Below are 22,987 nucleotides of genomic sequence, written 5' to 3'. Positions count from 1 at the left end.
GGACATGAGCTTTCACCACAAGAACATGTCAGTCCTGATTTCATCCCTCTCATCTTTTAACCTTTAGGCCTGAAGGCTGCAACCACAAGGGATAAAAGAAAATAAGACTTCCACAAAGGTCCAGATCTAAATCAAAACAGTCCAAAAGCAGCCAAGAAAGCATGCATAAGTAAAAGTACAAGGAGCAGACCTTATAATCTTCTATAAGGGCAAAAGATAAAGATAGCATTGAACAAAAGAGGCAAGATTAAGTATTTCATTAAGGAGTCAAGCACAATTTAAAATCAAGAGTTGGATCATGCAATCCAATTCCCTGCTTGGTGCAGGAATCCAGTACTCCAGAATCTACTACTGATTAGATACACAAGATTGTATCATCAAAAAGTGAATCATAACTGAGATCTCTAAACCCATAAACTTTCCAATAACTGTAACAGCCAAATTGCAATGCCTTACCAGTTACTATTTAAAATTTTGTTTTCTGCCTAATCAACTCATTCCAGCAAACCATAATTTAGTAAGGCCAGTAACATTTGGAAATTCATCCCAATTATAATCCCAACTCTTCTCCAATACTTGTACATGAAAATAGAGTTCTCTACTTTAAGGGATGTCAAAAGAACCATTTTAATGGTCACGCCCTTATCAGCAAGCCTACTAATGGCAAAACCACCATTTCAGGGAGCAAAAGTTAGGTTGAAAGCTAGAATTTCTCAGAGCAGACTTGTCAGTTATATCAACAATCTAAATCCACTCAGTTTTAAGATCAAAAACACAGGGCAGAGCAACTGGGAAAAGCAAGAAAAAGAGGTTTCCTGTAGAGAAATACAGAGATGACCTGGAGAAAGTATGCAGAGAAGGTTACAAAAACACTCTTAAGATTGGGAAACAAAACATGAGGAGGAAATTCAAATTAGCTCCACCCTAACTTCCTGGAATACAAGAGAGAGGGTCAGGCTTTCAAGATTCTGTTACTAATAAACTATAGTTCCATTGAAACTTGTTGAGCCAGTTTCCTGGTCTGATCCAGCTTGAAGGATTCTCAAATTATATACAATGGATAAAATAGGGAATTACCTCTTTATGCTAACAAAAAGCATTCAACCATTTTAGGCATTTGCATCTACTGTGCAGGAAATATTCTTATCTACCATACTGTGTGTCTGAGCCAGTGAATTTGAATCTATGGACTTTGTCAAGCTGTATCAAGAGTAGCATCTGAGAATTACCCCTTTTCCCCCAAATTCTTGTCAAGAAACCTGAAATGGGCAATAATTCTTTCAAAGCCGGAGAACTGGCCATTCAACCTTTATACTGAGGTGTTCCACCTGGACAAGCCTTTGGTGCTCCTGCAAATATGAAGGGCAGTTCTTTTCCTAAAGAACAATAATCCTTTCATATTCACAGTTGGATGCTGCAGCCTTGATACAGAAAGACTAGGGGTGTTCTCTGTGGTCCTGATCCTGCAAACAGCACTGGCAAGGACAGTTGTTACATTGGCAGTAAGTCTTCTCCTAAGGTTCACAAGTCACAAAGCAGATTCCTTTTATACCTAGCCAGCAATAATGATTTCTTTAGTAGAGAACAACTGTTGAGACAATCCCATAGATGTTCAATTTGTTTGCCACAATTATAAATTAAAAGGTTGCCATTATAATTAACTTTCCCTCATTTTCTAGAATGAGAAATCTTGACTGCCATTTTTATTTTGTGGTCACAAATTGCTTTTTCTATATCTTACAATGGCATCAGTAATCCATTATGAAGTAAGTTAAAGAAAAATATTTGCTGTTATTAAGTTGTAACTTAGGGTGCATTTCAGTGACTAATACTAGTTTTTCCCTAACATAGATTTTTCAGTCATATTGGTACTTTTTCTTACTTTTCAAAAATCTGTCTAACGTGTGTGTGTGTGTGTGTGTGTGTGTGTGTGTGTGTATGTATGTGTGTGTTTCTATGTGTGTGTATACACACTCATACACACATATATACACATAAATACACATATATATATATACATATATACATATGCATATATGTATGTATATGTATACATACATACATATAACTACATACACATATATATACATATATGTGTGTATATACATATACACATACATACACACACACACACATATATTATGAAGAATGTCACTTAAATGGCCTTCAGAAATGTGGATATTGGTGAAGAACACAATTATATCAGATTCATTTAGTAGTTATTTCAAATATTTCATAAGGAATTTTGGAATAAAAACATATAATTGCTCTCTTCACTTTTAATTCAGGTTATACTTTTAATTCCTTGAATGAATTATAAAAACATAATTCTGTTTAACTATTATTTAAAATGTACTGTTTTATTTTTCTTATTCTCCCCCTGGTTCTCATAGACTCACATCGGGAATTCCTTCATAGGCCTGCTTCTGGATATGTGCCAGAGGAGATCTGGAAGAAAGCTGGTAAGAATTGTTTAAAAACATGAGCATAGCAGTTTGGCAGCTGTGTGCATTTGTTAATGCTTTGATTTTTTTAAAGGAATTTTAAAAAAAAAGAAAGGCATTGCTAATAAACCAGTTTCAATTCCTAATTATTAAAATAAGTTTAATAATATTATTTACTTATTTAATAATTTTACAACAGCATCTATGTCAGAAGATAAGGGGATATCAATATCATATTAAAAGAAGAAAGATACCTAGATTATATCACTTGTCCTTCTGGAGAAGTCTAAATCTAATGATATTTATACATCATTACTCCAGTGGTTGGCAGGCAATATCTGCTAATAAAGCCATTGTGTTGTATGAGGAAATCTACATCATTTGTTTCACTTATAGACTTTGTGTGAAGCTATTTGTATATGCTTGAGTGCAATCCAATCCATTGGCTAAATCCAAAGGAAATCTAGCCTGGTAAATGATGCTAGTCTGTCTTAATGATGCTTAATGATAAGGTTGAGAAATTTAATTTTGGGGGATGAATTTTTTTAAAGTCCATGATCTGGATCAGAGAAGTATTCTCATCTTTTTTTACCAATTATTGTTGATCACCCACATCCCCAAACCTTCCCCATAGTACTCCTCCCATTATTTACTATCATACAAGAATGAGTGTAGCAATGAGTAGGAAGAGGGATTTTTTCCCCTTATTTTTCTGCCTCTTTCTAGTGAGATGAGGAATGGCTTTCAGGATTGGGAATTACAGAACCAAAAAGAGTTCCCCTTTTTTTCTTCCTCATGATTTCTTCTTGTTACTTGAACTACTGGCAATATCTCCCCTTTGTACTAAACAAAAGCAAGGATTGGGAAGTTGTTTGGTGGAACTGATTGCAAGGAAGAGATCTCTCATTTTCTCACTGTTGAATGGATCAACACATGAAATTGTTTCTGGGTTTTTGTGAATGAAAAGAATTCATTTTTTGGCCAGGCCAAGAAAACTTTATAACATCTCCCCATTTCTACTTTTGTGTTGGATACTTCCTGTGCTCTTTCTAGCATAAAAGTTGCCCCAAATGCCCCTGGTATTAGCCTATTTGCACTATTTCTATGACATACAGGATGTTCAGCTGAAGTTTGGGTTCATTTCTGATAAATATTAATTTATTTAATTATTATTACTTTGGTAATGTTTTGCAGTACTGTATGCCTGTAAAACTCTAGGCTCCAAGGGTGAGCACTAATATTTGTAATTTTTTCAGGTTACACAAAATATTATAAAATAGAAAATTGATTGGTAATTACACATAAAAGAGCCTGTAATCAAGTTCATTTCTTCTTTTTAAAAACGTTTGTAAAGACAATAATATGATTTTCACTTGTGAGTTTGTCTTCATATATTTCTTTTTCAAGGGATCTGAAAATGTTTGCAGTTGGTAATAAATATTCAAACATCTTGCAAATGTCCTACCAATTCTCTTTGCTGATCTTTGTGCGCCGGTGGGAGTAGAATAGGAATGCATAATTTAAATATAAATTGCCTTATTTGCATATACAATTAGTCAAGCTGCAGCTTTGATCGTAAGCAAAAATTATTGTCCTATTGCCACTTACACAGAATAGTAATTCACCTTGAATATTCAAAATAAATGAATCTTGACTTGCATAGCCTCCAAATATTTATGGGACGGTAAAGTAAAGACATGTTTTAAGTTTCATAAATGTAGCATTTTTCTCTCTAGGCATATCAATATTTATCTTAACATGTTTTAAAAGAGGATGAGATAAGATAACCTTTATTGACATTTTTTTTTACTGTGGGCACAATGGCACATATCAAAAATGAAATTAGTTGCCCGCTCTCAAAGTGAAACACATACATGACACACACCTAAACATACTATATACAACATATGTATAGACCCACATCCCTACATTGAAGGTGAAGGTGAAGGTTCCCCCACACATGCGTGCTAGTCGTTTCCAACTCTAGGGGCTGGTGCTCATCTCCGTTTCAAAGCCGAAGAGCCAGCGCTTGTCCGAGGACGTCTCCGTGGTCATGTGGCCAGCATGACTAGACACCAAAGGCGCACGGAACACTGTTACCTTCCCAGCATAGTGGTCCCTATTTTTCTACTTGCATTTTTAGGTGCTTTCGAACTGCTAGGTTGGCAGAAGTTGGGACAAGTAACAGGCGCTCATTCTGTTACACGGCACTCGGGATTCGACCCACCAAACTGCCGACCTTCTGATCAACAAGCTCAGCGTCCTAACCCACTGAGCCACTGCGTCCCTCTATCCCTACATTACATAACAAATAAATATTAAATACTGTCCATCTTGAATATGATGGTGAATATGATATTAATAACCATGTGTTCCAGACAGAAAGTGCCACATGTAATGCATGATCACTATTTGGAATTATCAGATGGATCAATACTTTTCCTTAAAGATAGTAGAAAATTATAGTTCCAAAAACCTGTTCCAGTTTTTTGTATATTTTTTCCACACATTCCTATAGATTAAGTTATCAACTTAAGTTATCAACTTAACAAACAACAGTGGAAAAAATATTTTTAGAGTGAGAAGATACAGAAAGAGAAGGCATCTACCCCTTACACTTCTTAGAGAAAGGTTCTACACCTGACAATTTCCTACTTTGAAGAATATGGACAACTTGGTCAATTGAATATATTCAGACACACTATTGTCTGAATAGTGTACTATTGTAGCAGAACTGCCTACACGCTACTATAAAAAATATGTTAATGTTTTGGTTTATTAGGCCAATAAATATTTATTCGAATTGGGTCACTGAAATGTCTTACATTTTTCAGCTGTCTAGAAGTGATACAGATAGATAGATAGATAGATAGATAGATAGATAGATAGATAGATAGATAGATAGATAGATAATAGATAGATAGATAGATAGATAGATAGATAGATAGATAGATGATAGATAGATAGATAGATAGATAGATAGATAGATAGATAGATAGATAGATAGATAGATAGATATGTTTTCAATAATGTTGCTCTCATAAAATGAATGCTCTCTGAATCAAGAATATAGCTAGGATTTAAAAGATTTATGTAAATCATGTCATGTATCCAAGTTGAATTTAATGAGGACTTTTCAAATATCACATATAAAATCAGACTTCTATTGACACAAATACAAGTTTTGATGAGATGGAAGTTTTGATGTTCTTCATCCAAAAGGTTTAAGCATACGCAATGCAGGTTCAAGGTGCTCAGTCTATGCAGTTAATGAAGGCACAATTATATGCTTATATTCATACAAATAAGTCTCATTGGATCCATTGAGACTTAATCTCAAATAAGAATTCCTAATTCATAGCCTTTAATTCAGATAAATTTAAGAATAGGATGGCATCAGATAAAGAGAACTAAATTTATGGTACTGGAAGATAATGTACATCTCACTATAACCACTGAGCATTTGTAACTCAAATATTTTTATTTTACAGTTAAACATTTTTATTAGAAATCTTATGTTTTTAATTAAACAGAACATTTAATTAAGGTGCTTCTTAAGTGGGTGAAACAATTAAGTGCAAATACTTCAATGAAACTTGTCATAATTAGTTTTAATAGAGTGTTAATTGGTACTACATTTGCCAAGTTAATAATTAGTGCTTATTAAATTTTCAATTAATCATTGTCATTTTGCTTTGAATAAAGATGAAAATTAGATACACTAAATCAGAGGGAGGATAGTTTCCTTGTTAATTAGAGTAGTTAGTGTTTTTTTTTTAAATCACTTGTTTTAGTTGTCAGTTGAATACATGAAATCTTCCACTTCTCTTGCATCAAACAAAACGCAGTCAGCTCATTGACGACAAATCAAGTTATACACTGTGAAAAAGAATAACGTATTATGATAATTTCTGCTAGCTAATTTAAATGGAAGACATGGTAACTCTCTTTGCATTGTTCTAAAGCACTGATCTCTAGAATGGTATTTGAAAAAGACCACTAACACCATTAAGTTCAACCACCACCAAAGTCCCACAGAAACTATTTTAACTATGAAATCTAGACTTGTGCCAATTTTGTTCTTTTTTGTTCTGCCAAGCCTCTGTGGTACAAGTACTGTATTTGACATCAGAGTTTAAATAAATTTCTAATAAAGTGCATTTACACAAATCTCTATGAAGTTTTTCTACCATTTATGTGTTATTTTGTCCCCTGGGGATTATGCACCCATTTTTATGAAAATTAATCATTCTCTATTTCTCTCTTCATCCAGTAACTAATATGTCCTCTTTTCATTCCAGTTATAGATCTACATTTCTGGAGCAAAGATTTGTACATCGAAATTTATTATAATAGCTTTGTGAATATTACTTTGCTGATACCATCTCCAGCATAGAACATCCCCATTGGGACCCCGATATATTAAAAGGCTAGAAATGTGTTCTATGGTTTAGTTGCTGGTGTTATGTGCTCTTTGAATTTAAGGACATTTATAGAATATTTACATTATATAGATCAGTAGCTTCCATAATCTAATTAACTTTTGTGCATAAAAACCAGTTGTCTTTGGATCTTGTTCCTGCTGAACCAAGAAAAAATTCTTACTGTGTTTACAGAGGAAGCAGTCAATGAAGTAAAACGGCAAGCAATGACTGAGTTGCAGAAGGCAGTGTCAGAGGCAGAACGGAAAGCCCATGATATGATTACTTCAGAAAGAGCTAAAATGGAGCGCACAGTGGCAGAGGCCAAGCGACAAGCTGCAGAGGATGCACTAGCTGTGATCAATCAGCAAGAGGATTCTAGTGAGGTGAGAATTTTATTGTGAAGAATAAGGCCATATCTGTGTCCAAAAAGTATGTGTTATGTATTTATGTGTTTGGGTTAATACGTTCTCTAGTTATGAGGTAAACCGGCCGGAATACACGGCAGCTTTGACAGCGGTCAAAGCTGCCTTAGCTTCGTGCAGGCGCAGCAGTCTGACAGCTGTCAACTGTCAAACTGCGGCGACTGAGCAAGCGCGGCTAATGTTGCAGCTCCGGCTGTCTAAACCAGCCGCCGCGGATTGGACCTCGCAATCCGTGGGAAACCGGCAAGTTTCTGATTGGTCCCCAGCATGCCAGCTGGAGTATAAATAGCGGTGCAGAAAACCTGTCAAGCACCCGGTTCCGCACTACAATAAACTGGTTGTTCTTTGAGCCTGCTGTCTCGCCTATTCCTTGCTGAAGATAAAGTAGTATGGACACAGTAATAAGTAAAAGGTAAATAATACATTATCAGAATTGACAATGGAAGTTTTAGCAAGTCCGTACTTTATCAGGAACTTTCTAGTCTATAGAAGAAAGAGAAGGAGGAGGAGGATTTCTCCTGATCGTTGAGTAATTTTAAAAAATGCACATCCCAGAATTCATGTGTATGAAATAAAATGCAGAGCTTTAACCATTCTTAGTTTTCCTCATTTTCTCCTTCACCCTCTTTTGAACTTGGCTAGCATAGAAAAAGAAAAAAAAGCAGAGAAGACAGGGCTGGTGCTGATCACAATGGCTACAGGACTTCCAAATGGAAGGTTCATTTGTACATTATCCTCCTTGACAGATTAAATAATTTTGCAATAATAAATCTGATTGATTTTATTTTTTTGAATACCGTATGTTTACTAGCTGAGAGCCAATTTGGTCTAAAGGTTTAGGAACTGGACTTGGAGTAGGGAAACCTCACTCTCTTAGGCACAAAAGTGAATTTTGTGATTTTGGGCCATTCATTCTCTCTCAGCCTCAGGAAGGAGGTAGTAGCCAACCATTTCTAAAATCAAGTAATTGCACACAGCCTTAGATGCCTTAGGTTCAAATGAGTTGCCATATAACAAGCCAAAACATTCCTTTGTTTGTTATGATTGACAGTGGTATCTCCTAACTCTTGTACTTTACATTCTCTTCACTGGGGTGAACTTTGAAACTATATAATACAAAGTTTGATCCAATTTGGTGTAGTTAAGGCATTATTAGGCTAGAAACCAGAAGACCATTAGTTCTAGTTCTGCATTGGGCATGAAACCAGCTGGGTAAACTAGAATCACTCGCTTTTTCTCAGCCCTAAGAAGGAGGCGATATGAATCCACTTTTTAAAAAACTGCAGAGTTTTTCCAGATAGTCTCTGAGAATCGGACATGATGGAAGAAAAAAAATGCAAACTATAAATTGAACTCTAAGATAAAATTAAGAGTGTCATTATCTCAGCTTGAGATTGCAATGTTGTGCACACTGATTATGGAGTAATCCCACTAAGTTAATGGAACAGGACTTTGAAGTAAGGATATTTTGAATTCTCCAATGCAAATATTAAAATAGTTTTAAAGGTATTTAGATCATATCTATTGAGTTCATGTTTCCTTCTGGTTTCATGTATTCCACAGTGTGCTAAAATGCAGCCACTGCAAATGCTACTATCAATTTTCTTATTTTATTTTGTGATTGCATGCTGGTTCCTCCATAATGTAGATAGGATGGACATATTCATAGGCATAATGAATAATAAAAGAATGGGGAGGGAATGTCATCTTGTGCCTAGAGTTACATTAACATTAATCTTATATTGATGATTTCTAACTAGTTTAGGCTTGTATTTAAACTGTGTATAATAGTTAAAACAATTTCAAAAATAGATTGCATTTCAAATACTTTCCAACAAATAGAAAAGGCATCTATTGCAGTAGAAAATAAACCATTTTGTATAAGTATACTAAAAGTCCTAAAAATAGGACATTTAGTATATGCTTGTATGATCAATGAAGAATGAGGTTTTTAGAATGCAAACGAAAGATGTTATCAGATTTGTGAGATCCTTTCCTTAACTGGAATCTGTTACTTCAGCTGCAGGATTTTCTGTAAAGGGAATGGTGGGAAAACAGCATCTGGCAGAAGAAAACAGATTCAAAGAGCAACAAAGAGTAAATTAGGGACAATGATGATAAACCTTAGTTCAAGCTGGAAGATGTCAGTGAAAGCTTTTGTGGGGCACATATGGCACCATATATAACAGGAAGTAAGGATACAGAGGAAGGATCATATATTCTGTTGCAAATCCTAAAGTGTTTTGGATAAAATGAATTCTTGTGTCTTTCAGAGAAAAAAGAAATGTTAAAATCCATGCGGAAAGGGAAGTCTTGATTAAACCTGCCCCCAATAAACAGATGCTAAGTATAATTTCTTTCAGCTTAACATTGATGGGCGATTTTTGTTATGGTCTTTCTTTTCCTCGTATTTTTTTACATGTGCCAAAATTTTTGAGAGTAGTTTTCAATAATTTTTAAATACTAAATTAAGATCTTTATAAGACAATAGCAGTGAAATATTTCACATGATTTATCTATTTTGAAATATTTACACAGTTTTAATTATTCTAAGCATGGTATTTAATGTGTTTAGTAAGTTGGTAACATCTAGAGTGATCTAGGTGCAAAAATTCAAATTAAGTCCTTGCTCCATCCTGAAAGAAGCGGCAAAAATCACAGGCAAACTATACAGCATGGAGCAATACACATCCTTTATTTAAGGGAGAGAAAGATTTTAATTGGTCCCAGGCATCACCAGAGATGAAAGGCTATTGGGAAATGACTAGATGCCCAGAGTTTCAACTTAATGTATAGCAGATGAATGAAGAAGAGACACAAGGAATTGATTTACAACATCTGAAAGTTTCCTAAAAAAAAACCCACTAAGAATAAATGTGTGTCTGTTTGTGTGTATGCGTATGAAAGAGAAATGTCATTCTTAGCAAATCTTCTGTAGAATTAAATTTGATATAAATTAAAATGTATTGGCATTATGTACTTCACTAATGCCAAGGCAGTTTATTTGTGAATGTGATGTTTAAAGTCGCAACCATTCCATTGTATGTTGAAAATACAAATTCCAGAATTTCCAGCCAATAGAGACATCAGGGAAATACAGACTAAATAGTTCTAGAGGGCTCGAGGTCCGGGAAAGCTGAATTATTATCCTACCTTGAGACAGAGAGGGAAGTAGAGATATAATGTATACTTTATATGCGAAGATAACCCATGGGGATATAGTGGTTAAGATTTTGTAATTGTAATTCACCTTCAGCCAACGAACCTATTTAATAATTTTGGACCTTTGGTCTCTCTTTCCCCCTGTCCAACCTACATCACAGGGTTGTTGCTGCAAGGATAAAATGTAAAGCCTGTCTAACAAGATTTGAGCTCTTGGAGGAGAGAGATGGGATATAAATCTCATAAATTGTCATATGCAATTATCAAAAAGGAAGATACTCCAATGCTTCAGTACTGCAGTCTTTTTGAAAGACATTTAATTTTCTCAATGTCTTTAAAACAAGGCATGCAGTTCATAAACAGCTGTGATCACTATGACAAAAAGCAGACCAAGTAGCCAGCGAAGCCTTTTTAGCAGGAAACTAAAGGTACTCCCCAAAAATGTTTGTGGTTAATAACTGGACTTTCTTTATTTTTCCTTGAAAATTTTTCGCTTCTCATCCAAGAAGCTTCTTCAGTTCTTAATAATATGGTTAATAATATTTATTTATTTATTTATTTATTTTATTACATTTATATACCGCCCTTTCCCAAAGGACTCAGGGCGGTTTACAGGGTGATTAAAAAAACAGAGATACAAAAGTTAAAAACAGATTAAAAAAAATTATATTCATCCCTGCATATGTTTGTAGCATTTGGAATCAGCTGAAGTGGTGCACACTTTCAGAATTAAGATTATGTTGTAATAGTAAAATGAAACAAAATATGTTTCAACAGAGCTTGGATATATGCAAATATAAGCAAAGAAAGTAAAATAGGCTTTGTTATGCAGACAAACCCCAAGCATTCACTAAACCCAGTCTATTCTGCTTAAGGACTGAATCCAGAAGCAGAATAGAAAACTGTGGAGAGGACGACTGAACAGTATTGGTATAAAGTCAGTCTAGTTGGATTTCTTTGTCATTTTTCTTTGTTGTTGTTGTTGTTAGCTGCGAAGTCGTGTCCGACCCATCGCGACCCTATGGACAACGTTCCTCCAGGCTTTCCTGTCCTCTACCATCTTCTGGAGTCCATTTAAGCTCACGCCTACTGCTTCAGTGACTCCATCCAGCCACCTCATTCTCTGTTGTCCCCTTCTTCTCTTGCCCTCAATCTTTCCCAGCATTAGGCTCTTCTCCAGTGAGTCCTTCCTTCTCATTAGGTGGCCAAAGTATTTGAGTTTTAGCTTCAGGATCTAGCCTTCTAAAGAGCAGTCAGGGTTGATCTCCTCTAGGACTGACCAGTTTGATCGCCTTGCAGTCCAAGGGACTCGCAGGAGTCTTCTCCAGCACCACAGTTCAAAGGCTTCAATTCTTTGGCGCTCAGCCTTTCTTATGGTCCAACTTTCATAGCCATACATTGCAACTGGGAAGACCAGAGCCTTGACTATATGCAGTTTTGTTGACTGGGTGATGTCTCTGCTTTTTAGTGTGCTGTCTAGATTTGCCATGGCTTTCCTCCCCAGGAGCAAGCGTCTTTTAATTTCTTGGCTACAGTCTCCATCTGCGGTGATCTTGGAGCCCAGGAAAATAAAATCTGTCACTACCTCCATTTCTTCCCCATCTATTTGCCAGCAATTGAGAGGCCCAGGTGCCATGATCTTGGTTTTCTTAATGTTAAGTTTCAACCCAAGTTTTGCACTCTCCTTCTTCACCCGCAACAAGAGGCTCTTTAGTTCTTCTTCACTTTCTGCCATTAGAGTGGTATCATCTGCATATCTTAGGTTGCTGATATTTCTTCCGGCAATCTTAATTCCAACTTTTGATTCATCTAGCCCTGCCTTTCTCATGATGTGCTCTGCATATAAGTTAAATAGGCAGGGTGACAGTATACAGCCTTGCCGGACTCCTTTCCCAAATTTGAACCAGTCAGTGGTTCCGTGTCCAGTTCTCACTGTTGCTTCTTGGCCCACATATAGGTTTCTCAAGAGACAAATAAGATGGTCTGGTATTCCCATCTCTTTAAGAACTTGCCACAGTTTGTTATGATCCACACAATCAAAGGCTTTAGCATAGTCAATGAAGCAGAAGTAGATGTTTTTCTGGAACTCTCTAGCTTTCTCCATGATCCAGCGTATGTTGGCAATTTGATCTCTAGTTCCTCTGCCTCTTCGAAATCCTGCCTGTACTTCTGGTAGTTCTCGATCCACATACTGCTGGAGTCTAGCTTGTAGGATTTTAAGCATAACTTTACTAGCATGTGAAATGAGTGCAATGGTGTGATAGTTTGAAAATTCTTTGGCACTGCCTTTCTTTGGAATTGGAATGTAAACTGATCTTTTCCAATCCTGTGGCCACTCTTGAGTTTTCCAAATTTGCTGGCGAATTAAGTGTAGCACTTTTACTGCATTGTCTTTTAAGATTTTGAATAGCTCAGCTGGAATACTGTCACCTCCACTAGCTTTGTTGTTGCTCAGCTTTTCTAAGGCCCACTTCACTTCACATTCTAGGATGTCTGGCTCGAGGTCAGTGACTACCTCATTGTGATTATCAGGGACATTAAGCTCATTCTTGTATAGTTCTTCTGTGTAATTTTGCTACTTCTTCTTAATCTCTTCTGCCTCTGTTAGGTCCCTGCCGTTTTGGTCCTTTATCATGCCCATTTTTGCATGAAATGTTCCCTTCATCACTCCAATTTTCTTGAAAAGATCTCTGGTCCTCCCTATTCTATTGTTTTCTTCTATTTCTTTGCACTGTTCATTTAAGAAGGCATTCTTATCTCTTCTAGCTATTCTCTGGAATTCTGCATTCAATTGGGAGTATCTTTCTTTTTCTCCCTTGCCTTTCGCTTCCCTCCTTTCCTCAGCTATTTGCAAAGCTTCCTCAGACAGCCATTTTGCTTTCTTGCATTTCTTTTTCTTTGGGATGGTTTTGGTTGCTACCTCTTGTACAATGTTGCGAACCTCTGTTCATAGTTCTTCAGGCACTCTGTCTATCAGATCTAATTCCTTAAATCTATTTGTCACCTCTACTGTATATTCAACAGGGATATGATTTAATTCATACCTGAGTGGCCTAGTGCTTTTCCCTACTTTCTTCAGTTTAAGCCTAAAGTTTGCAATGAGAAGCTCATGGTCTGAGCCACAGTCAGCTCCTGGTCTTGTTTTTACTGACTGTATAGAGCTCCTCCATCTTTGGCTGCAGAGCATATAGTCAATCTGATTTCTGTGTTGACCGTCTGGTGATGTCCATGTGTAGAGCCGTCTCTTGGGTTGTTGGAAAAGAGTGTTTGCTGTGACCATCGTATTCTCTTGACAAAATTCTATCAGCCTGTGCCCTGCTTCATTTTGTACTCCAAGGCCAAACTTGCCTGTTATTCCGGTTATCTTTTGGCTTCCTACTTTAGCATTCCAATCCCCCATGATGATAAGAACATCATTTTTGGGTGTTAGTTCTATAAGGTGCTGTAGGGCTTCATAGAACCGGTCAATTTCATCCTCTTCAGCACTGGTGGTTGGGGCATAGACTTGGACTACTGTGATATTGAATGGTTTGCCTTGGATTCAAACTGAGATCATTCTGTCATTTTGAGGATTGTATCCCAGTATTGCTTTTCCTACTCTTTTATTGACTATGAAGGCTACTCCATTTCTTCTGAGGGATTCTTGCCCGCAGTAGTATACCTGATGGTCATCTGAATTAAATTCACCCATTCCTGTCCATTTTAGTTCGCTGATACCTAAGATGTCGATGTTCAGTCTTGTCATCTCTTGTTTGAGCACGTCCAGCTTTCCTTGATTCATGGATCTTACATTCCAGGTTCCTATGGAGAAAAAATCTTTACAGCATCGGACTTTCCTTTCACCACCAGACACATCCACAGCCGAGCGTCCTTTCGGCTTTGGCCCAGTCGCTTCATTCTTTCTGGCGCTACTAGTACTAGCCCTCTGCTCTTCCCCAGTAGCATATTGGACGCCTTCCGACCTGAGGGGCTCATCTTCCAGCGTCATATCGTTTTGCCTTTTGGTACTGTCCATAGGGTTTTCATGGCAAAGATACTGGAGTGGGTTGCCATTTCCTTCTCCAGTGGATCACATTTTGTCAGAACTCTCTGCTATGACCTGTCCGTCTTGGGTGGCCCTGCACGGCATAGCTCATAGCTTCATTGAATTACGCAAGCCCCTTCGCCACGACAAGGCAGTAATCCATGAAGGGGGTCATTTTTCTTATCTCCTGCTTTTAACTTCTTTGACTTATTAATTCTTACTCTTTTCCTGTGCTTTGAATAACACTGATTACCATAGAAGTGAATGTCCTGAGTATATGTGTATGATGTAAAAATGAAGATTGTAAAGACTGGAATCAGTACTTTAGAGTTGCAACTATCGGTAAAACAAAATAGCAGCGTGAATAGATTTTAATGGGAGGACTCATGTTCTTACAACTTTTTCTCTCTGCATTGATTCCAAGGGCATCATGGAAGACAGACAGAACATTATTGTTTATCCAGGGTTTTTAAGAAATCTTAGATCAGATCCAGCAAAAGTTAAGGACATTTTAGTGCCATTAACATTGATTGAAGCATGTGTTTATAGATAGGACTTGATATCTATACATCTATAGGTAGCACTTCATTGTTCTATATATAGGCTCTTATATTCACATCCAAAGAGGCTCAGGCTACAGTCAACAGCACACACCTCAATGCACAGGCAGGGTTTTGCACAAGAAATATGTTTACTATTACAGTTGTTTTAGACAGCTGTGAGATTGTACATGCTGAGACAATGATTGCAGTTAAGATTTAGAGACACCTAGAGAGGCACTCAGGGCAGAACCATGATTTAAGACCCAGAAGGAGGGTATGCAAGTTGATGAGAATTTTTGCCTTCACAATGCCCTGATTGGCCACTGTGTCAAAATTTGGGGAACCTTTTGCTAGAAGTACTAAACTAGTCTTAATACTTCCTTAGAAGAAATGGCTAGTGAATAACAAGAAATGCCTCTCTTCTTGTCTATTGCCATTAAACAATACTTTCTGAATATTGGTCCCTTACAGATATAACAGAAGCCAAAGAGAACAAGACTAATATATCTTTCCTTGCTATTTTTCATATTGCTTCAAGCTACAATCTACAATTTTATCCAAACATTAAATGCCTATGTCTGGCTAGTTTTTAACCTCAATATGTTTTCACCAAGGCTTCAAATCAATTGACTAATAGCAATAAACTTGTGTTTTTTTACACTTGCCCATTAATGTAGCTGTGCCTGGGAAACCTACAATAAAATAGATTTGTTATCCAGTGTACAGTATTATTTATTACAGAAATAATAAAAGGCAGGGTTTAAAAAAAAATCTAAAAAAAAAACCTGGGAGACCATGCGTTCTATTCCCACCCTAGGCACAAAGCCAGCTGAGTGACCTTGGACCAGCCACTTCTTTCAGCCCTAGGAAAGAAGCAATAGCAAACCACTTCTGAAAAAGCTTGCTAAGAAAACTGTAGGGACTTGTCCAGGCAGTGTCAGAATCAGGCACGATTGAATGGAATTTTTTAAAAAAGTCAAGCATTATCGAATCACATATCTCTATGGAAGCCATGTGTCTCCTACAGCCCAACTGAAAATCGCTGTAGAGGGAGGGCCCAGTGAATGGAAAGGGAGATGTGCATCGGTGCACAAGTGGCCAATGTTGGTTAGATCCCATTTTGACAGTGTCACCAATGACATCATTTATTAAGGATGCTAGATCTTATCCACACCTAAAATGATGTCAGGAGAAGAGGGATATTAAGTTTTCTCAGCTATAGGCTGGCAGTGAGATGAAGAAAATGTTACTAGGCTATATCATGTAAAAACAGTTACCAAGGCATGTTTGTACCATTGTTAGAAGGACATGAAAATATCCCTATTTGTCTCTCTGACCCAATATTGTCAAACTGCTTTGGAGAAGCTCTTCAGTTTCACAGGCCACGTTCTTTACCATTACTGGTCCATGACCCTTTTAAATGAAGTTGCCAAGGAGTCTATCTTTACAGGGAGACCCTGGAAATTTTAGATGCAGAACTTTCAACATTATTGTTATTCTAAATCCACTCAAGTGGTGGTTTCCAGCAGAGAGTGTTGATGTGGGAAGTCTCCTCAGAGACATAAAACTGATTAGTAATGACTAGCACTGTCTCCTTTCACTGAGATTTCCATAACGTTTCTGTTTTGGCTCCATTGAAATAATACAAGCTATACAGCTGCAATATTGATGGGTTGCAAACTGGGCTTCAAACTAAACTCCGCAAAATCTATTGGAAATGTCCCATTGTTTATGATTTTATAATTTTTCATCATGATAACCCCCTGCCCATGAAATAATTGTAAAATTGCAGTGAACTATCCTCCAATCCTCAGAATGAACCTGAAACCATGGACAGTGAATCAAAAGCAGCTGATGGCAGACAAGGAGCCTATGTTCCCTGCAATTGAACCACTAAAAACATCTGTTTCTCTGTGCTAGTAATTCCACCTATTAAAAAGAGTTTGTAAAAGATGGGAACAATTTCTGCGAATACCAAAAAAAAAGCACCTAATCCCTAGCTCATGCATTTGTAATTACCTGGTTTAGTCTGCACACTTAATCGGTATGAGTTTAAATAGAAATGCTGCATACATCTGAATTCAATCTATCAAAGAGAAAGGAAAGGAGGTACTGTATGAGTACTGGACACTTAACTATTCTTGCATCTGCCAAAACATTCCTGTGCCAAAAAGAGAGAGTATATCTTACACTAGGACTGTTTTCTAAAGAAGCCACTTGACTCCGATTAAATGTTTAATTTCCTTAAAACAGTATTTTGGACTTAGGCCTTTGTTCTTCCTGGTAATTGGGATTTCTGTTGTAGTTTAGGAATTTCAGTTATCAGCTGGCTTTGCTCCAGTAATCCAGCTGGCATAGTAAAGCTGGAGGGAAAGGAGCAGCAGGCATCCTTTTGGTGGCTTTCTATTTGGCAGGGAGCAGAAATGTTAAGATGCCATCAGCTGGTTTTGTGCTTAACAAGGAATTCTTGTACTTTGGAATGAAACACAGAGAGGGACAGAATTTCAGTATCTTAAGCAACAAGTTTTTGAATACAAAAAATGAGATTTCAGCAATATATCCTTGCCTCTATTCCACTGTGAAAATTTATTGATGACTCATCAATTCAAGGAGGCCAGAAAAATCCACCATAGTAGTATGATTTCTCAAATTCTGGAATGGTTTTTCCAACTCATTTTCAGTTCAGGAAAGAGATTTGTATTTATACTTTTAGAATGCAAAATGTTACGCTTTGGACAGTATCACAAGCTATCTTATGAGTGTATCTTATGAGTATTATTATTTAAATTACAATACATTCAGTTTATACAACTACCATCATTAAATAGAATTAGGAGAATTAAATTAATAATTCTAATAATAAATTAAAAAGCCATAAAATACATTCTAAATGTAAGACCATCTAGTTGGTTCAGGGAATGCAAAAAGACTTAAGCATGGTGCTCAACAAATTTTATCCCAAGTAAACATCCTTTGAAAGATTGAAAGGAAACTCTTCCTAATAGTTCGCAGTGAACTATTAGGAAGGATTTTCTTTCACAATCTTTCACATCCAGACTGATTGCCTCTTACTTCTCTGGAGTGCACCTCCTTACTACATGCCATCATGTCTGGACTGCATACAAAGTGCTTTTCCCTTTCCTCTGTGTTTCTCAACCTTGGCAACTTTTAAGACCTGTGGACTTCAAATCCCAGAATTCCCCAGCCAGCCAGCTGAGGTCCATAGGTCTTAAAGGTGCCAAGGTTCAGAAACACTGGATTAGAATAAGCAATTAGGTCATTGTGACTAAATTCTGCTACCAATCTTCATCAGCCAGCACTGTACCATCTTCTTTAATATTTCTCCTTTTAGTTCAACAGTGTACAGGTGCTTTTAAACTGCACAAATTGCTGTTTTTATCCAATCATCATGAGCACCACATTGTCTGAATTTTGGTGGGCTAGTTAAGTGGGCTAGTTAAGGGAAAAAATAATTTGATAGGGAAACAGCCTTTCCCTCCCACAAACACACACCTTTTGTGGGATCAGCAATGAGGTGTTTTTGGCTTTCTTTTGGTCCGTTGGCTTATGTAGCTTTGTTGTTGTTGTTGTTAGTTGCAAAGTCATGTCCGACCCATCGCGACCCCATGGACAACGTTCCTCCAGGCCTTCCTGTCCTCTGCCATCTTCTGGAGTCCATTTAAGCTCACTTATATAGCTTATGACTGTCATAAAAATCTAATGTTGCTGTTAGAGTCATGAAAACCATGATTTCTGTGCTAATCTGTAGCAAATTCATTTCCCCTTTTTATGCAACAGACAGTTAGTCATGAAGTCTTATTCAGGCTAAGGACATTGCAGGAAGTCCTTGACTTATGACCAGTTTCTTAATGACCTTTCAAAGTTATGCCAACCTCCCTGGGCTACTTAAACCCAAATTTGAAGTTACAGCAGCCACTCTGCCTTCCATAATCAAGTGATAGCATTTTGGACACCCAGGTTCCAACATACATTTAGGGTAATTTCAGCATTCCCACAGTCACATGACCACAATTTACAATGTTTTTTTTGCCATAAACAAACATTTAAATCCAGTTTCCAGAAAAAAAATCCATTGCAGTGTATTCGCTTAATGACTCTCACAAAAAAGGGCATAAAATTACATGATCACATGATAATCCACTGAACAAGCAGCACAACTTATACAGTTATAAGTCAAGGACTATCTGTAGTGTACAACCTGTTGAGGCAACTTCTGCAGTTGCTTTTCTCCTGGCTTCTTCAGGAAGGCATAATATAGTGAAACCTTGCTTTAGTGGATTAATTGTATTCCAGAATGTCCATTGAATGAGAGAAATCTGGTTCACTGCATGCAAAATCTATTGCATCAAGGTCTGGTATATGGAGGTTTTTATAGAGATATAAAATTAAAATACAATTGTAAAATATTTCCCTTGACAAGTTTTTTATAATATTGACAATTGCTGCAATGAAACTGAATCTTGATACCTTTGCTCTGCTGCATAAATATAATAAGGCCTTTACAAAACTCCAGAAAACTCTATCGTTATGTGATCTTGATCATAGCAGGTAGCAGCAGTTAACTGACTTTTTCTGATATCAGAAGATTAAGCAGGGTTGGCCCTAGATAGCCTTAAAATAGGAGACCACCACAAATTCCAAGGAAAAACAGGAAAGTGGAAGAAGATCCTGGAAGAAGAGAAAGAAAATAGTATGGGTGTGTCCAGGTATCTACTAGGAATCCACCTTGCCTCATAATGTATCAATACATGGATTTTTTTTATTTGCTTTTGTGCTTCCCTTAACATTTTGAGCCAAGCATGCCCCAAAGCTTAATTATGTCATTTCCTCCATTTAATGACCATGGCTGGCGCATTGCTTGGGTCTTTGGTGGGATTCAAAACTGTTGGTTTCAAGGAAGAGTTTCTTAAAACTGATGCATTTCCTTTCTAAAGGTTAGATATCAGTGGTTTCTAACCACTATTATTTTTTAATTGAATCAGTTATAGGGAATCGATTTATGTCATAAAAATACACTAGTGGAAGGTTACCAAATTCTATATGCTATTATAGCAAACCTTCTACAGGAGATCCTAGCTTTGGCCTGTCAAATGGCTGAGATTTGAATATTTTAGATATTCCTCTGTGCAGTAAAAGCTGGTTTGAAGTTTTCTCCTTTCCTCACACAGTTTCTCAAAATTGATAGCTTCATACTCATTCTACCCATAGAGTTTCTCAACAATTTTTTTACATCCTTTGTTCTTTTTGCCCCATTTCTATGCAGAGTTGCTGGAACTGTGGCCGTAAAGCCAGCGAAACCTGCAGTGGCTGCAACACTGCACGTTACTGTGGCTCATTCTGCCAACATAAAGACTGGGAGAAACATCACCACCTCTGTGGACAGACTCTACAGGCCCAGCCACAAGGGGAGACACCAGCAGTCAGCTCCTCCGCAACACCAAATAGTGGAGCCGGGAGCCCCATCGACACCCCACCAGCAGCTACTCCTAGGTCAAATACCCCTGGAACTCCAAGCACCATAGAGTCAACTCCTCGCTAAGACTGAACTTTAAAATACTTAAAGACAAATAGAAAACAAAACAAAATCCTCATCCTCAGATACTCAAAGGTTTCTACTGAACTTTCACATTTCAATATTATAAAAGAAATTATATTGTATCTTGAGGTAGAAGCAAAACCCAGAAGGCCAGTATCGGGTCATAATGACTTATTCTGGATAACAAAGATATCTTTTCTTTAGGAAACAGAGAAGATAGAACATACACACAATGATAGATTTGACCTCCTCCCTGTTATTTTCCAGTAGCTGGGATTTTAAACTAGGTGACCTCATTAACACGATGCTTTACCAAACAGCAAACCAAGAGATTGCTAATTGCTGTTGAAAGCAAAAATGCTAATAATATAAAGTCACAATGTTCTTTGTAACAAAAAATGGATTTTTTTTAACTGCGAGAAAGAGAGAGAGAATGAGAGAGAGAGAGAGAGAGAGAAAGTAAGCAAGTAAGAAAACAAACCCCCTCATGGGCTTAAGCATTGGATAAAGCAGCAGACATTTTAATAAAAAGATGAATAGCGTCCGTGGGTTACTGACTTGAACTCTGAAGACCCGTATCAAAAACACGCAGATGTGCAGCAGATTGGAAGGAGACACAGATGTTCATTTTTTTTCTTGTTTCTGAATGAAATAATAATATCCAGGTCACCAGAATGAAAAATGGAAGATGATTGCAGTGGGATGAAGGACTTAAAAGAGCAGCAAAGGAAAAAAAATACCATCACCACAAAGATCTCTTCTTTTCTGTCCTTTGTTTCGTTTTTTGGTGGGGATTTTTTTTCTGTTTTGTTTTGTATTTTTTTTTAGAACAGAAATAAGAACACAGCCTGCAGTTAATTAGCATTTTGGCAGCTATAATATCAACCAGCTGCCTCTATCCTTCCCCCTCTCAAAAAGGGGGAAAAAAAGCTTCGAAATTTCCTTCACTTTTTTTTATACGCTTCCACAGAGGAAGACCATCGGGTCTGTTTCACCTTGTTCCTTTTTGTATCAGCGGTGGTGACAATGCAGTGACTCCAGCTCCAGATCCCATCCAAATTCTTTCCATCTCATCCTGTCTGGGTTTTTAATTTAAAAAAAAATAATAAAAATAAGGAAAAATATAGTAGTTCTCTTGGTGTTAAAGCACTTCTGTCCTGTGAGGTTTCCCAACTGTGTTTTTTTTTCCCTTGTAAATGTGTTCGGGCAAATGTGAAAATGCATTGTAGTTAACTATGCTCACATTTAAGTCTTCTTTATTACTAGTAGGTGAGAAACTTTCTATGCTGCTTTTATATTTGTCTGTAGTAGTAATATTTCTCTAGAAGGTCAAAAGAAAAAGGAAAAAAAAGAAACCCCCCCCTCCTTTTTTTCATTTCTCCTGAAGAAAAGAAAAGGAAAAAAAGCTATCTTTCGGAGCTGCTATTTCACTCTCTTATAGGGGGAAAAACATTCTGAAAACTAGCATGCTTCCTGGAATGCTAACATATTGGTGTTTTTCTAAGAGGGATGTACATAAATGTATTTTGCACTGTCATAATGACTCCTAGGCATGCTTTTTTGGGGCAAACTCTTTTTAAAGATGCTAGAGCCATTTCACCGAATTTATCTGTAGGTTAGAATAGTGGTGGGTTATTTTTTTTAATTTTTCTCTCCCCTCCTCTTTTGTTTGTTTGTTTTTTTCTTTTTTTCTTTTGCAAAATCCATTAATATGTATTTTATAAAAAATAAAAAAACAGGCTATCATACTTTTTTAATAAAAAGCAGTGCATGCATTATCACTGTAAGGTTGTACGGTATTTCTGATTTTACAAAATAGAAATTATGATGAATAGAGCTCCAAATGCTGAGATGTAGATTGACAGCTTTAACACTGCTGAATGCCAGGTTTATATTACAGTATTATTACAAAAAAAAACACAAAAAAAGGGAAGTCAGCCAAAGACTGATTTGATGGACCAAAATCTGAGTTCTGAAAGCATCATTTCTATTTTCCAAATTATCAGCAGGTTAAACATGTTCAGCAAAGGCATAATGTACACTCATTTAACCCTTCATTGTCCATTGTCTAGGCCAGAAATATTTGTAAAAGTAAACAACCTATAAGATGGTTATGTGCTTTTCTACCAAGTAAGCCACACAATAAATTAGTTTTAATATATTTATTGAATGCCACTATAGAAGGCATTCCTAAATATTTTTATTTCAAACTTTCTCCAGGAAAAAAAAATTGTGCCATACAGTTAAAGTGGATTGGAGAGGCCTGGATGCAGAGAACTCCCTCAGTTATAGGGCTGGCTCAGTGGCTAAAGACATTTTGTTTAAATATTTCTATTACAGATAGTCCTAACTTACCAACCACTTGCTCAGTGACAGTTCAGATTCTGATTGCACTGAATAATGAAACTTGCA

At 36.8% G+C, this 22,987-nt stretch overlaps 1 protein-coding gene across 1 annotated transcript in view; it reads left to right on the top strand.

Annotated features, from left to right (window-relative positions):
- The window catches only part of RUNX1T1 (RUNX1 partner transcriptional co-repressor 1), a gene marked incomplete at its 5' end in the record, with an annotated part of 150,994 nt that extends 128,214 nt beyond the window's left edge, over positions 1-22,780 (top strand). Inside the window, 3 exon segments of the mRNA XM_081322724.1 lie at positions 2,394-2,462; positions 7,061-7,251; positions 20,303-22,780. Of these exon segments, the coding sequence (XP_081178850.1) occupies positions 2,394-2,462; positions 7,061-7,251; positions 20,303-20,578 (536 nt within the window). The 3' untranslated portion in view covers positions 20,579-22,780.
- Between the last annotated feature and the right edge of the window lie 207 nt (positions 22,781-22,987).

This window comes from Vipera berus (genome assembly GCF_964194415.1).
Source record: "Vipera berus genome assembly, chromosome: 3".
NCBI classification, from domain to species: Eukaryota; Metazoa; Chordata; class Lepidosauria; order Squamata; family Viperidae; genus Vipera; species Vipera berus.
Note: the sequence above shows the minus strand (reverse complement) of the source record. Positions and strands in the feature narration are given on the sequence as shown.